The sequence below is a fragment of the Panulirus ornatus genome, chromosome 42 (genome assembly GCF_036320965.1).
Source record: "Panulirus ornatus isolate Po-2019 chromosome 42, ASM3632096v1, whole genome shotgun sequence".
Taxonomy (NCBI): Eukaryota; Metazoa; Arthropoda; class Malacostraca; order Decapoda; family Palinuridae; genus Panulirus; species Panulirus ornatus.
The window spans coordinates 14,079,197-14,095,514 of NC_092265.1; the positions used below are offsets into that span (position 1 = coordinate 14,079,197).

General features: G+C 39.0%; 1 protein-coding gene across 4 annotated transcripts in view; it reads left to right on the forward strand.

Annotated features, from left to right (window-relative positions):
• Positions 1–16,318, forward strand: part of bchs (WD repeat and FYVE domain containing 3 bchs) — a 404,120-nt gene that overhangs the window by 148,586 nt on the left and 239,216 nt on the right. For all 4 annotated transcript variants that reach the window (XM_071686608.1, XM_071686607.1, XM_071686603.1 and 1 more), the window contains 2 exons: positions 9,403–9,486; positions 10,483–10,667. In XM_071686608.1, the coding sequence (XP_071542709.1) occupies positions 9,403–9,486; positions 10,483–10,667 (269 nt within the window). The remainder of the gene's footprint in view (positions 1–9,402; positions 9,487–10,482; positions 10,668–16,318) is intronic.

A 16,318-nucleotide genomic window follows, 5' to 3' on the forward strand; every position in this document is an offset into this window, starting at 1 on the left:
ATTCTTTTTTATGTGGATGGTGTGTTTTGAACTCCATACATACGAAGCAGGCGAAGAAGACCACAGAAATGTCTGTGGTGCCTGATTGTGGATAGAAGACTCTGGTTTCTGAGAGCTAGAGAGTGGATGTAAGTGAATGAGGCCATTTCTTCATCTGTTCTTGGGTCTACCTTACTGAAACATATGTATGAAAGACAGAAATGAAAGAAAAAATAATTGTGATAGTAGCAATGATGATAATGATATTGATGATGATAGTACTAATAATGATAATAATAATAACAATAATAACAATAATGATGATAATGATAATAATAGTAATGATTAGAAAGTTGAGAGTATATATGAATAAGAGCATGGTTATTAGATTCAGCAGGGTTGAGAGACTTGTTGGTTGGGATGTAAGTTTGAATGAAGAAAAATTGGAGGAAGTGAGTGTTTTAGATATTGGGGAGTGGACTTAGCAGCGAATGGAACCATGGAAGCAGAAGTAAGTCACAAGGTGGGGGAGGGGTGAAGGTTCATGGAGTGATGAAGAATGCATGAATGGAGAGAACGTTATCTCAGAGAGATATGTTTGAAGGAATAGCAGTTCCAACAATATTATATGGTTGTGAGGCATGGGCTATAGACAGGGTTGTAAGGATTGTGGATGTGTTGGAAATGAAATGTTTGAGGACATTATGTGTTTTGAGGTGGTTTGATTGAGTAAATAATGAAAGGGTAAGAAAGGTATGTGGAAATGAAAAGAGTGTGATTGAGAGAGCAGAAGATGAATGAGGAAAGGTTGACAAAGAGGGAATATGTGTTAGAGGTGGGAGGGAACAAGAAGTGGGAGACCAAATTGGAGGTGGAAGGATGGAGTGAAAAAGATTTTGAGCAATAGGGGCCTGAACATACAGGAGGGCGAGAAGCCTGCAAGGAACAGAGTGAATTGGAATGATGTGGTATACCAGAGTCAATGTGCTGTCAGTAGACTGACCCTTGGCATGTGAAATGTCTGGGGTAAACTATGGAAAGGTCTGTGGGGCCTGGATGTTTGTAGGGAGCTGTAGTTTGGTGCATTACACATGACAGCTAGGGACTGAGTGTGAATGAATGTGGCCCTTTTTGTCTGTTTTCTGGCGCTACCTTGCTGAAGCAGGGGATAGTGATGCTGTTTTCCTGTGGGGCAGGATAGTGCCAGGAATGGATGAAGGCAAGCAAGTATGAATATGTACAAGTGTGTGCATGTAATGTCTGTGTATGTGTATGTATATGTATGTGGGCGTTTATGTATATATATATGTGTATATGAGTGGATGGGCCATTCTTCGTATGTTTCCTGGTGCTACCTTGCTGATGCAGGAAATGGCGATTATGTATAATAGATAAATAAATACAAAATGGTCCATCTCGCCTTGGTCACCTATGGTTTGCCATACTTTCCAAAGTATGCATATCTACTTCAGTAAATGTTCAAAGTGTAAAAAAGGTTCCAGTGTACAGGGTAGTAACAGTATAGCATGTACAGCAATTACTTGATGTTGAACTAGAGGGGCTCAAGTGTTTTTATGCAGGGCAGAAATCTATACAACATGTAGTTTAAGGTGAAGTAGATGAACTTTTTGTAGAAAATACTATAAAATTCTTTTTCTTTTCTAAATTTGGTACCAGTTAGTGTTCACTGGACATTTATTGTATGAGTTGCTTTTGTTGCTTTTGGTGTGGAAAGCTTAAGTCAAGTGTGTGTGTCATATGAGATGCCTAGAATTCTTGCTGTTCTGTCGATGTGTGGGAGCAACTGCCCATTCAAGTGCACTTAAGGGTGTTAGATGGATTCATATGTCTGAGGTTAAAAGGAAGATTCAAGATGAAGAGAAGATGCAGACATTCTGTTCTGGGCAAGCCACTTTTCCATTTGTATTATGTAATACCGTGTGTATGTTGTGGCTTCTCCTTGTTCCCTCCACCTCCAACACATGTATCCTCTTTGTCAATCTTTCCTCACTCATTCTATCCACATGTCCAAACCATTTCAACACACCCTCTTCTGCTCTCTCAACCATACTCTTTTTATTTCCGCACATCCCTCTTACCCTTACATTACTTACTTGTCAAAGCACCTCACACCACATATTGTCCTTAAACACTTCATTTCAAACACATCTACCCTCTTCCATACAACCCAGTCTGTATCCCATGCCTCACAACGATATAACATTGTTGGAGCTACTATTCCTTCAAACATACCCATTTTTGCTCTCCAAGATAATGTTCTCGCCTTTCACACACTCAGAACCCTCACCCCCTCCTCCACCCTATGACTCTCTTTCGCTTCCATGGTTTCATCTGCTGCTAAGTCCATTCCTAGATATCTAAAACGTTTCACTTCTTCCCATTTTTCTCCATTCAAACTTATATCCCAATTCGCTTGTCCTTCAATCCTACTGAACCTTGATAACCTTGCTCTTATTCACATTTACTCTCAACTTTCTTCCTTCACACACTTTTCCAAAATCGGTCGCCAACCTCTACAGTTTCTCACATGAATCAGCCACAAGAGCTGTACCATCGGTGAACAACAACTGACTCGCTTACCAGGCCCTTTCATCCAGAACAGACTGCATACTCACCCCTCTCTCCAAACCTCTTGCATTTACCTTCCTTACCACCCCATCCATAAACAAACTAAACAACCTTGTGGACATCACACACCTCTGCTGAAGACCAACATTCACTGGGAACCAATCACTTTCCTTTCTTCCTACTCGCACACATGCCTTATATCCTTGGTAAGATCTTTTCACTGCTTCTAGCAACTTACCTCCCATGCCATATACTCTGAAAACCTTCCACAAAGCATCTCTATCAACCCTGTCATATGCCTTCTCAGATCCATAAATGCTACATACAAATCCATTTGTTTTTCTAAGTATTTCTCGCATACATTCTTCAAAGCAAACACCTGATCCACACATCCTTTACCCCTTGTGAAATCACACTGCTCTTCCCAATCTGATGCTCTGTACATGCCTTCACCCTCTCAATCAGTACCCTCCCATATAATTTTCCAGGAATACTCAACAAACTTATTCCTCTGTAGTTTGAACACTCACCTTTAGCCCCTTTGCCTTTGTACAGTGGCACTATGCATGCATTCCGCCAATCCCCAGGTACTTCTCCATAATCCATACATACATTGAATATCCTTACCAACCAATCAACAAGACAGTCACTCCATTTTTTAATTAATTCCACTGCAGTACCATCCAAACCTGCTGCCTTGCTGGATTTCATCTTTTGCAAAGCTTTCACTATCTCTTCTCTCTCCCCCAAACCATTCTCCTTGACCCCTCTCACTTTGCACGCCACCCCGACGAAAACACCCTACATCTGCCACTCTATCATCAAACACATTCAACAAACCTTCAAAATACCCACTCCATCACTACCTGTTATCACTTCCCCATTTGTCCCTTTCATCGATGTTCCTATTTGGTCTCTTGTCTTATGCATGTTATTTACCTCCTTCCAAAACATCTTTTTTATCCTCCCCAAAATTTAATGATACTCTCTCACCCCAACTCTCCTTTCCACTTAGTGGATATAATGAAATATGCGTCTGTTTACAAGCTGCCTTTTAGTGAGTGGGATAGTCATCTCAATTTATTTTGCTATTGGTTTTAGGATATGAACATAAATAGATTTTGCTCTGCCATCATCATCAAATACATAATTACTGAAAGACCTGAAAATACCCCCTTCATTTATTTCGTTATGAAAGGAGAAGAAAAGTAAGTAATTAGCTAAGACCACAAGTGAGTATGAAAATAAAAGGCAGGTGGTGTGGTTGGAGAGATGGTGAGTGGAGTAATCACCACCTTCAGATCATTCTTTCACCCTCCCTACTGTTTGCAGTATCACTGCAACCTGAATTTTTACATTGTATTATTTTGTGTAATATTATACAAATTAATGTATTTTTTCCTTGCAAGGTGCCTTTTGGCAGCTGGGATACACTTCTTAAATTGTTTTGCTCTGCCATCGGTATGAAATTCATTACTTTAAAAGTCTTAGAGTACACTGTTTAAGTATATCATGGTTAAAAGAAAAGAATACTAAGTAATCAGTCAGTCCCATGAATGAAAGTGAAAGTTGTAGTCAATTTGGAGGCAGAGATGGTTGGAGTATATTCTTTGAAATGCCCTCTTTATGTAGTTTATTAAAGGAAAAGAATACTGTACTTGGTGTTTCATTTATTTTTTCATGCCCGTTCATTGTTTCTTTCGGTAGCAAGGTAGTGCCAGGATCAGATGAAGAAGTGTCATTATCTGACAACTGCTATACCTGTTCTTTGTAATACACTGAAGCCAGATACCCATATTTACGCCGAGCACTATATAACTTTCCATAGCTTCCTCTGACTGTTTCATACTATCTGTTGATCTGATGCCTGATCCCTCTTAGAACTCTGTCAAGGAGGAGGCCAAGGAAAAAGAGTCTCTGTAACTATTGACCTCCAGTGCTGCTTCTTAGCCTTTAGTGCCTCACCCTTTTCAGACCCCTAGCAGAAGGCAATTCTTAGCACAGTGTTTCCAGAGGCTCCTGCCTATTGTTTTTACCAGCTTCTCATATCTGATGTGTCTACCTAATGTTCCAACTTACCACTTCCGCCTGATGCTCCTGCTTAATGGTCTTACCTACTATTTCTACCTTATGCTTCTGGTCAGTATCAGTATATAATATGAAATATTGCATATAAATCACAAGGATGCATGTGATCTAAGTACTTGCTGATAACCGTGAGGGTAAGCGAAACACAGTAAGTCCCAAGTGCCCTTTTTTGTATATCATCTTCAAGGGAGAATGAGGCAGAGGATCACCATATATTCAGTGTTCATAATGTTCATACAGAACAGTATAGATATTAAAATTTGGCATTCCTCACAAGATGATTGTCTGGCTGGGATTTGAATTCAGATGACGTTGCCAGTACTTATTGGATGCGAATCTTACGTGATTTTGCTTAGACATTATATAATGTGTTATAACCAAAAATAACCTTATATCATCTTTGAATATTTTGTTATTAATGGAAAAGAATATTTGATATGGTAGATAAACCCCTTACCTTACTATCCCAAGTGTACTCTGGCTGAACTTTTGTTTAGATGATTATTATCCCAAGTTAACTCAGGTCTCTTATGCTCTGGAAATTATTAACCTGCAATAGTGTGTGTGAAGTACAAGATACATTTTCTGTCATTCCCATCAAGCAAGAACATTGTTCATGTCATTTCTCTCAGTTGACACCATTACAAACACTTATTTGCATCTGCAGACAGCATTGGTGAGTCATCTCTCAGAGGAATTGCAAATGTCTACCTTATTTGGATTTGCTTTCTCAGTTTTTTCCCCACCCTTAGTAATCTGAGTGGTGATGACTATGATAGTGATGACTGTGCAGAAGAGAAAAATTCTGTCTTGGGTAGTCTAGCAGACAAAATCAAACAGAGCATTGCTTCGAGGAGGTGTAAGCATCTGGTTCATTTCTGCCTACCCACCAATTTTCACCCTCAGTATGCTGAGTAACAGTGAGTGTGAGTGATGACTTAACGGACTCTTAGTAAAGATGATACTTCAGACTTCTACAAGCTCCAGCTCATATAGTCCAGCTGATACAGTAGGATGAATCATAGTAAAGTTGTCTTTTTCACTCACTTTGCCTTCCAAATTTGCTGGTAATAACATTATCATTTATACAGATGTCTAAAGTTTCCTTGAGACAGTAGTGAACTTGCTGACATGATAGTTGAAGGGACAAGCAAATATGTAAAGCATCACAGTTTGATGGAAGTAATAAATGGTAACCTATCAGAGGTAATGAAATAATAGGATTTATGCATTTCTTTTGTGTTATTTCTAATGGCTTCCACAATTTAAAGCCCTTTAAATGATATATCCCATTTTTACAATAATTTTTGTATTTGTTTTGGTAGCTTTGAATTACAGCACCTGCATATTTCATTATGTTATATTTTCTAAAATATTAACATTTCAAACAAGATACTTTGTGTTGCTTTTCCTATCTTTGTACATTTCAAAATTGCATTAAAAAGATTAATGATTTTTGGAACATTGAAAAGGAGATGGGGTAAAAAATATGATTCTTTTCAGATATTGTTGCAAGGCCTTATTTTTGTACTAAGCATATATATCTTAATTTTTGAATGTTGCTGTTATGAAAGATCACTCAAAGAGCTGTTACAATGCAGGAGCCCCCGGTGTTGTATCAATTAAGGTACCAGTTTTGTTACAAGATGAGCCCATACTATCTTTCATTTTCTTCCTACTTTTTCCATACTTAAAGAAGTCCCTACGTAAAGGTAGATACTTTTTTCTCGTCCATTTTTGATGATTTTAATTTCTTGTTACAATATCTGTGTTTATCTTATATTTGTTTTGTAATACTGTGGATTACCACGTGATAATTTCCTGTAGCCATCTGATTTTACATGTGATTGAATGATGTATTTCATTGATCATCCACCCTGACATTTTGTCTTCAAGACTTATCTTTTTTGGGAATACTGACTTTAAGGGAAAAGTATTTTTTAACTTACTCCACATCTGTTTAACTGTGTCCATATCTTAATGCCTATATCACTGTATGTTACTAGTGTCATGGCTTATTATATTAAACTTTGCTTATTTGGAATTAGTTATTATCATGTTGTCACGGGACTCAAAACTGAAATATACTGTAAATTTGCTAATGTTATGATTACTGTAATCTAGCTTTCTGCTGACTTTACAGCAACTATCTAGATCTCATTTTGTGGATATCACAAAGTCTGATATATTTAGAATATCTTCAAGAACACTAGTAAGGCAGTGGTTACTCCATGTTTAAGGGAAGAAGTCATTACTCTGCACACCTTCAGTGCTAAGACTCACACTTTCACAACCTCATTCCCATGGCCCTGAAATTGATATAATGACACTTGATAGTATGATTTTCATTTGTGATTAGAGTAGAGCCAGCATTTTAGGACAGGATCATACTTTCCTGTATCTTGTCAGATGTACCTTTAGGCATATTCTGGCAGTGACTTATACTGCATATTATAGTGTTAATGATTTCCACATTGGCTTTTCAAAGGCATGTACCTGTTATATTGTTTAGTACTACAGCTTCTTGGTCTTTAATTATCTCTTTAGGGTTTTACATCTTCAGTGACTTCTGTGGTGAGGATTGTGTTTGTTTTGGCATTACAGCATGACAGAGTTTGATGGAAGGAGCTGGAAGTAAACAGGCAGTTTTTGCAAGGGTGACACATATAAATATCTGGTCTACACAGCCTTTCTCCCATTTAGAGCTATCTTTTAGTGTACATACAATGGTTTCAATGATCATTTTAATTTAATCACTCACAGTTATATCATTTGCATCTCCAACAATGCTCTCTTTTTTCATTCATACTTGATCGCCATTTTCCATGTTAGCGAGGTAGTGCCAAGATCAGATGATGAAAGGCCACATTCTTTCACATCCATTCTCTAGCTCTGTATAGCACTGAAACCAGAGCCTTCTACCCACATCCAGGCCCACAGATCTTTCCAAAGTTTACTCTAGACTTTTCACATGACCTTGTTCAGTCTGTTGCCAGCATGTCAACCCATGTATACCACATTGTTCCAATTCACTCTATCCAGGGCACGCCTTTCACCCTTCTGCATGTTCAAGCTACAGTTGCTTAAAATGTTTTTTTACCTTATCTATCCATCTCCAAGTTGGTCTCCCCGTTCTCCTTGTTCTGTCCACTTCTGACACATGTATCTTTTTTGTCAACCACTCCACCCTCATTCTCTTCATATTTCCAAACTTTTTAACATGTCCTCTTCTGCCTTCTCAGGCACACTCTTTTTATTGCCATATGTCTCTCTTAGCCTTACATAACTTACTTGATCAAACCACCTCACACTACAAACATTTCATTCTCAACACATCCACCCTCCTGCGCATAACATTACTAGTCCTAAGGCACTAGAAAGTGGTTTGTCTGTTCGGCATTTATTTCACCTCTAAGCATTAGAGCAGTTGTATTTTAGATGCCTTTTGACATTCTTAGGGTTATTCTTTCTTATAATTTGAAGTTAGATTCACCTGTTACTCTGGGAAGTTGAGGCTTTCACTGGAAAAGTAACGTAATCTCTTTTACTGTTATAGGTGTAGCTTTCTTGTGCTTACACATATTACATAGATGTTAAAGTGTCTATGCTGGAAATCATGTTAAAGCTCAATAATTTTTCTCCTTTAAAAGTGATATCAGCGTACTAAGTTTCTTCTGTATGTTTCTTTCCTAATGATGTTTACCATGGTGTACTAGGAAGTGAAGGTATCAATTTTTGGAAGCCAGGACACTTTATAGTTCTTTTATGCTTTTATCAGCTTTTAACTAGTTATTTGATAACAGTCTAGTCATTCTGTCTACATATCTCTGATGCTTGTTCCCAGATGGAACTCCCTCATGGGGGTGACCACGGCAATGATCTCCGTAACTAGTGAACTCCATTTCCGCTTCGTAACCTTTAGTGCCTCACCCTTAACAGGCCACTGGCTGAGGGCACCTATAGCACAGTGTTCCTACTGACTACTACCTAATGGTCTTGCCTAATGTTGCTACCTACTACTCCTACCTATGTTTCTGTCTAATGCTCCTGCATAAATGTTCTTACTTACTAGTTCTATCTATTGTTACTAGTGCTATCTATTGCTCCTACCATTTTGCCAAAAGGCAGGGGTAGCGTGCCCTGCTCATTGCAGGAAAATCTATAGTTGCGAAGAATGAGTTGTGTGATGTGGTGTATTATGTATGGCATGGAAAGATTATATGTTTGTAGACAGAATGCAAGTAGTCCATGTGTGGGTGAGGTAGAAAGAAAAGACAGCTACCTGGGTCAGAGGATTGCAACTTGATATCTGCTGAAATGCTTGTTCATTATGCTGCCATCAGTAACCCTCCCAATATCCAGGTGAGTGGTTCTGGTAATATACCTCCCTGGTTGTTGGCTGCCTACCAATTGCAGTAATTTGTAATTTGTAATTTATATGGCACAAATCATGTGGCTGAAGCATCCAATGTTCCAAAGCTGATTTTCTCGAAATTAGAATGATTGCAAGTAGAAAAGTAGTCGTTAAGGAGTAAAATATTTTCTCGTTTCAGTAAAAATAGTGAAAAGATTTTCCATGTCATAATGAAATATTAAGGATTCCTTCATGTAAAAGATGGATATACCAATGTATGAAAAAACTTAGGTAATTGAGAATATGTTGAACCAGTTTGCCATTGAAACTGATATAATGTTATGAAACAATTCCAGATAATGTATCAAGTGCATTTCATCTTTCTTTTTCAGGACTGGTTGCTATGTCCAAAGATGTGGAATCCTTGTATGCATCTGTAAAAGCTTTGTCTTGTGTCATCAAAACAAGCAAAACAGGTGACTGAATCCCACTTTGATAAGTAAATCAGTGTGCACATCTAATGCCCAGACATGATTTACCATTATCACTGTAATCCTGAATGCAGTCCTGTACCTAGGTCATATTGAATTCTGTAGCATCCCAAATCATGTCTCAATTTTTCCTGCTTCAGCTAAAGACAAATTTGTATTTGCTTCTGCTAAAGTCACAGGTCATGTTTTTAAGTTAGTCATATGTAGTCTAATTAATGCCCATTTCATGCTGAGATTGTACTTAGCTGCTTGTAATATTCAGAACCTGAATCTCCTCTCTATTAAGATCTTAAAACACTTTTACCATACACATATACCTTAACTCAAATTGAGATAATTATATATTATAGCCCACATCCAGAATATAAAATAGTCCACTTAGTTCTGAACCCAGAGTATATTGTACTCTTATGACCTGAACAAAACATATTAGCTCTTCAGGAACACATTTTATGTACAGGGGATATTATGTAATGAGAAAGAAAAATTGTAGTAATTGTTTGACCATTTTTAAAGTTATGGAGGTAAAACAAACGTGAGATAAAAGTGAAAATTGAACATAGGTTTAAAAAAGACAAGTTTATGGAGCAGTATTGATCTTGGCTGAGTGTTCAAGTGAGATACTAGCATAATGATAGGCATAGCAACAAAGTGGAATTATGATGGTAATGTTTCATAATAGATAAAAGAGATGTGGATGGAATTACTTGCAAGAGTCTTATGTCTGAAGTGAGTCATAGAGTCATTGAGGAATGAAAACTAAAAGCACATTCTAATGGATATTGTGTTTGATAGGGCTTAAGGTATGAATGAATGAAAGGGGTTCTGTAAACACCAAAATATGAAAAGAATATAATGTATGGTAAATATGCTTTGGTGAATGACAGTGTATATAAGTATCACTAGTAGAACATTGCTGTGTATTGTTTCAAATGTTTTCAAGCTTTCAAATTTTAGAATTGAATATAATTATGTTTTCAGCACAACTGGAGATGAATCAGAGTTTAGGCTACCAGACATTGGCTCTGCTGTTACGGAAGAAAAAGTCTCTTCTCAATTCCCACATTCTCCACTTATGCATGACTTTAGCAGGCTCTGGTGAGGCTCGGGAGTCCTCAGCCATCCCAAACACTCCTGCCTTCAATGACTTGCTGTGTGACTTGGAGGTATGTCTACCAGATGTGTACTCACTTATGCTTTCATGTTATCATTATATTATGTAACCCCAAAGACATCCTCTGAAGGGGTTCCTGCTGTCTAGAGGCTCCACTTCAGTCAGTAACAGGGAAAAGGATGAACTCCTTTGGAGTGGTAAGTGTTATGACAAGATGGTACTCCAATGATACAACCTCACCTGAGATCTTTTTTCAGTTGTAGCAGGACCAAAAGCAGTTGGAGTCAGTAATGCATTTACATTAGTGAGGTAAACATATTTAGGTGAATTTGCTGTTTTTGGCCTCATGTAATCCAAATGTTTAATTCATATCAGCTAATGAGACTTTTTTGATTTTTGTCATTCTGTCTCTCTTTCTGTGTTCAATTCTCAATTCTTATGTGTGTATGTAGTATGGGGAAGGAGTTCTATTGGTTTACGATCTCATATTTAGTAAATTTAGGATCTCAAGGTTGATAGATTTCAGAATTAACCAGTTTTAGGAAACTAGTCCAAATCTAGCATGAAACATGTTATGTCATAGTATTTATTTATATGTTAATGAGGATCAGGGACTGGAAAAAGATAATTATGATGAAGTCCATAACCACAAGCCCCCTCTTTATTTTTTTGATAAGTTTTCATTAGATTCTTCTAGATTTACTTATATAAGTGTGTTATAAGTAGTTCTTAGACTTAGTTGTTACATGTATACTGGGATAAATAGAGGAACCCTCATTTACACCTTATGTATCCTTCTCTCACAAGGCGTTACTGTAGATTATTGAAGGTGGCATCTATAGGAGGTTTATTTGGAAGTTAATTGTTGGAGGTTGGATAGTGGAGCATATTTGTTATTGTCTCATAACTATCATTCATGGTAATGCAGTGCTTTACATATAATTAGCTATTCTCTTGAAACATTCAAACCAACCAGAACTTGCTTAAATCTTTCACTACACTTGGGGTATAAAAACCTTGTCCTTTCTGTTCACTGAGGCATATAAGCCTTGGTAAGTATTTTCTGTTCTCTGTAACTGTAGTGTATATCTAAGTTATTAATGCTGCTTGTGGTACCCCATGCATTGTTTTCAGACACTACAGCCTAAATTTTTCCTTACAGTGGTCAGCATATGTGGAGATATCACTTAACCTTCATGTTATGTAATTATTTTGAAAGCTATGTCACTCTTGCAAGAGATTAGATTTTAAAGATGAAAACCCATAGCAGTCACATTTCTTTGTAACAGTATTGCATCCAGAAATACCACACATTTCACTAGATTTTTTTCATACTTGATCACCTTTTCCCCACCTTAGTGAGGTAGTGTTAGGAAACAGATGAACATACACATCCACTCATGTGCACACACACACACACACACACACACACACACACACACACACACACACCCATTTATTTTTTTGTACTTGATCACCTTTTCTTTTGTCAGCAAGGTAGCACCAGGAAACAGATGAAGAATGGCCCATCCAATCATATACACATTATATATATATATATATATATATATATATATATATTTATTTTTATTTATTTTGCTATGTCGCTGTCTCCTGCGTTAGCAAGGTAGCGCAAGGAAACAGACGAAAGAATGGCCCAACCCACCCCCATACACATATATATACATACACATCCACACAAGCAGATATACATACCTATACATCTCAATGTACACATATATGTACACACGTAGACATATACATATATACACATGTACATAATTCATACTGTCTGCTCGTATTTATTCCCATCGCCACCTCGCCACACATGGAATAACAACCCCCTCCCCCCTCATGTGTGCGAGGTAGCGCTAGGAAAAGACAACAAAGGCCCCATTTGTTCACACTCAGTCTTTAGCTGTCATGTAATAATGCACCGAAACCACAGCTCCCTTTCCACATCCAGGCCCCACAGAACTTTCCATGGTTTACCCCAGATGCTTCACGTGCCCTGGTTCAATCCATTGACAGCACGTCGACCCCGGTATACCACATCGTTCCAATTCACTCTATTCCTTGCACACCTTTCACCCTCCTGCATGTTTAGGCCCCGATTACTCAAAATCTTTTTCACTCCATCTTTCCACCTCCAGTTTGGTCTCCCACTTCTCCTCGTTCCCTCCACCTCTGACACATATCCTCTTGGTCAATCTTTCCTCACTCATTCTCTCCATGTGACCAAACCATTTCAAAACACCCTCTTCTGCTCTCTCAACCACACTCTTTTTATTTCCACACATCTCTCTTACCCTTACATTACTTACTCGATCAAACCACCTCACACCACATATTGTCCTCAAACATCTCATTTCCAGCACATCCACCCTCCTGTGCACAACTCTATCCATAGCCCACGCCTTGCAACCATACAACATTGTTGGAACCACTATTCCTTCACACATACCCATTTTTGCTTTCCGAGATAATGTTCTTGACTTCCAAACATTCTTCAAGGCTCCCAGAATTTTCGCCCCCCTCCCCCACCCTATGATTCACTTCTGCTTCCATGGTTCCATCCGCTGCCAGATCCACTCCCAGATATCTAAAACACTTTACTTCCTCCAGTTTTTCTCCATTCAAACTTACCTCCCGATTGACTTGACCCTTAACCCTACTGTACCTAATAACCTTGCTCTTATTCACATTTACTCTTAACTTTCTTCTTTCACACACTTTGCCAAACTCAGTCACCAGCTTCTGCAGTTTCTCACATGAATAAGCCACCAGCGCTGTATCATCAGCGAACAACAACTGACTCACTTCCCAAGCTCTCTCATCCCCAACAGACTGCATACTTGCCCCTCTTTCCAAAACTCTTGCATTTACCTCCCTAACAACCCCATCCATAAACAAATTAAACAACCATGGAGACATCACACACCCCTGCCGCAAACCTACATTCACTGAGAACCAATCACTTTTCTCTCTTCCTACACGTACACATGCCTTACATCCTCGATAAAAACTTTTCACTGCTTTTAACAACTTGCCTCCCACACCATATATTCTTAAAACCTTCCACAGAGCATCTCTATCAACTCTATCATATGCCTTCTCCAGATCCATAAATGCTACATACAAATCCATTTGCTTTTCTAAGCATTTCTCACATACATCAAACACATTCAACAAACCTTCAAAATACTCACTCCATCTTCTCACATCACCACTACTAGTTATCACCTCCCCATTATCCCCATTCACTTACGTAAGTATACGGATGTAAGTAGGAGAGATGGCCAGAGAGCGTTATTGGAGTACGTGTTAATTAATAGGTGCGTGAAAGAGAGACTTTTGGATGTTATTGTGCTGAGAGGTGCAACTGGTGGGATGTCTGATCATTATCTTGTGGAGGCGAAGGTGAAGATTTGTAGAGGTTTTCAGAAAAGAAGAGAGAATGTTGGGGTGAAGAGAGTGGTGAGAGTAAGTGAGCTTGGGAAGGAGACTTGTGTGAGGGAGTACCAGGAGAGACTAAGTACAGAATGGAAAAAGGTGAGAGCAAAGGACGCAAGGGGAGTGAGGAAGGAATGAGATGTATTTAGGGAAGCAGTGATGGCTTGCGCAAAAGATGCTTGTGGCATGAGAAGTGTGGGAGGTGGGCAGATAAGAAAGGGTAGTGAGTGGTGGGATGAAGAAGTAAGATTATTAGTGAAAGAGAAGAGAAAGGCATTTGGACTGGTTTTGCAGGGAAATGGTGCAAATGAGTGGGAGATGTATAAAGGAAAGAGGCAGGAGGCCAAGAGAAAGGTGCAAGAGGCAAAAAAGAGGGCAAATGAGAGTTGAGGTGAGAGAGTATCATTGAATTTTAGGGAGAATAGAAATATGTTTTGGAAGGAGATAAATAAAATGGGTAAGAACAATAGATCAAATGGGAACATCAGTGAAGGGGGCTAGTGGGGAGGTAATAACAAGTAGTGGTGATGTGAGAAGGAGATGCAGTGAGTATTTTGAAGGTTTGTTGAATGTGTTTGATGATAGAGTGGCAGATATACGGTGTTTTGGTCTAGGTGGTGTGCGAAGTGAGAGGGTCAGGGAGAATTATTTGGTAAACAGAGAAGAGGTAGTGAAAGCTTTGCGGGAGATGAAAGCCAGCAAGGTGGCGGGTTTGGATGGTATTGCAGTTGAATTTATTAAAAAAGGGGGCGACTGTGTTGATGACTGGTTAGTGAGGATATTCAGTGTATGTATGGCTCATGGTGAAGTGCCTGAGGATTGGCAGAATGCATGCATAGTGCCATTGTACAAAGGCAAAGGGGACAAAGGTGAGTGTTCAAATTCCAGAGGTATGTTTGTTGAGTATTCCTGGGAAATTATATGGGAAGGTATTGATTGAGTGGGTGAAGGCATGTACAGAACATCAGATTGGGGAAGAGCAGTGTGGTTTTCAGAAGTGGTAGAGGATGTGTGGATCAGATGTATGCTTTGAAGAATGTATGTGAGAAATACTTAGAAAAACAAAAGGATTTGTATGTAGCATTTATGGATCTGGAGAAGGCATCTGATAAAGTTGATAGAGATGCTCTGTGGAAGGTACTAAGAGTATATGGTGTGGGAGGCAAGTTGCTGGAAGCAGTGAAAAGTTTTTATCGAGGATGTAAGGCATGTGTACGAGTAGGAAGAGAGGAAAGTGATTGGTTCTCAGTGAATGTCGGTTTGTGGCAGGGATGCATGATGTCTCTGTGGTTATTTAATTTGTTTATGGATGGGGTTGTTAGGGAGGTGAATGCAAGAGTATTGGAGAGAGGGGCAAGTATGCAGTCTGTTGGGGATGAGAGAGCTTGGGAAGTGAATTAGTTGTTGTTCACTGATGATACAGTGCTGGTGGCTGATTCATGTGAGAAACTGCAGAAGCTGGTGACTGAGTTTGGTAAAGTGTGTGAAACAAGAAATCTGAAAGTAAATGTGAATAAGAATAAGGTTATTAGGTTCAGTAGGGTTGAGGGACAAGTCAGTTGGAAGATAAGTTTGAATGGAGAAAAACTGGAGGAAGTGAAGTGTTTTAGATATCTGGGAGTGGATTTGGCAGCGGATGGAACCATGGAAGCAGAAGTGAGTCACCGGGTGGGGGAGGCGGCGAAACTTCTGGAAGCATTGAAAAATGTGTGGAAGGCGAGAACATTATCTCAGAAAGCAAAAATGGGTATGTTTGAAGGAATAGCGGTTCCAGCAATGTTGTATGGCTGCAAGGCATGGGCTATAGATAGGGTTGTGCGGAGGAGGGTGGATGTGTTGGAAATGAGATGTTTGAGGACTATGTGGTGTGAGTGGTTTGATCGAGTAAGTAATGAAAGGGTAAGAGAGATATGTGGTAATAAAAAGAGTGTGGTTGAGAGAGCAGAAGAGTGTGTATTGAAATAGTTTGGTCACATGGAGAGAATGAGTGAGGAAAGATTGACAAAGAGGATATATGTGTCAGAGGTGGAGGGAACAAGGAGAAGTGGGAGACTAAATTGGAGGTGGAAAGATGGAATGAAAAAGATTTTGAGTGGTCGGGGCCTGAACATGCAGGAGGGTGAAAGGCGTGCAAGGAATAGAGTGAATTGGAACGATGTGGTATACCGGGGTGGACGTGCTGTCAATGGATTGAACCAGGGCATATGAAGCGTCTGGGGTAAACCATGGAAGGTTTTGTGGGGCCTGGAT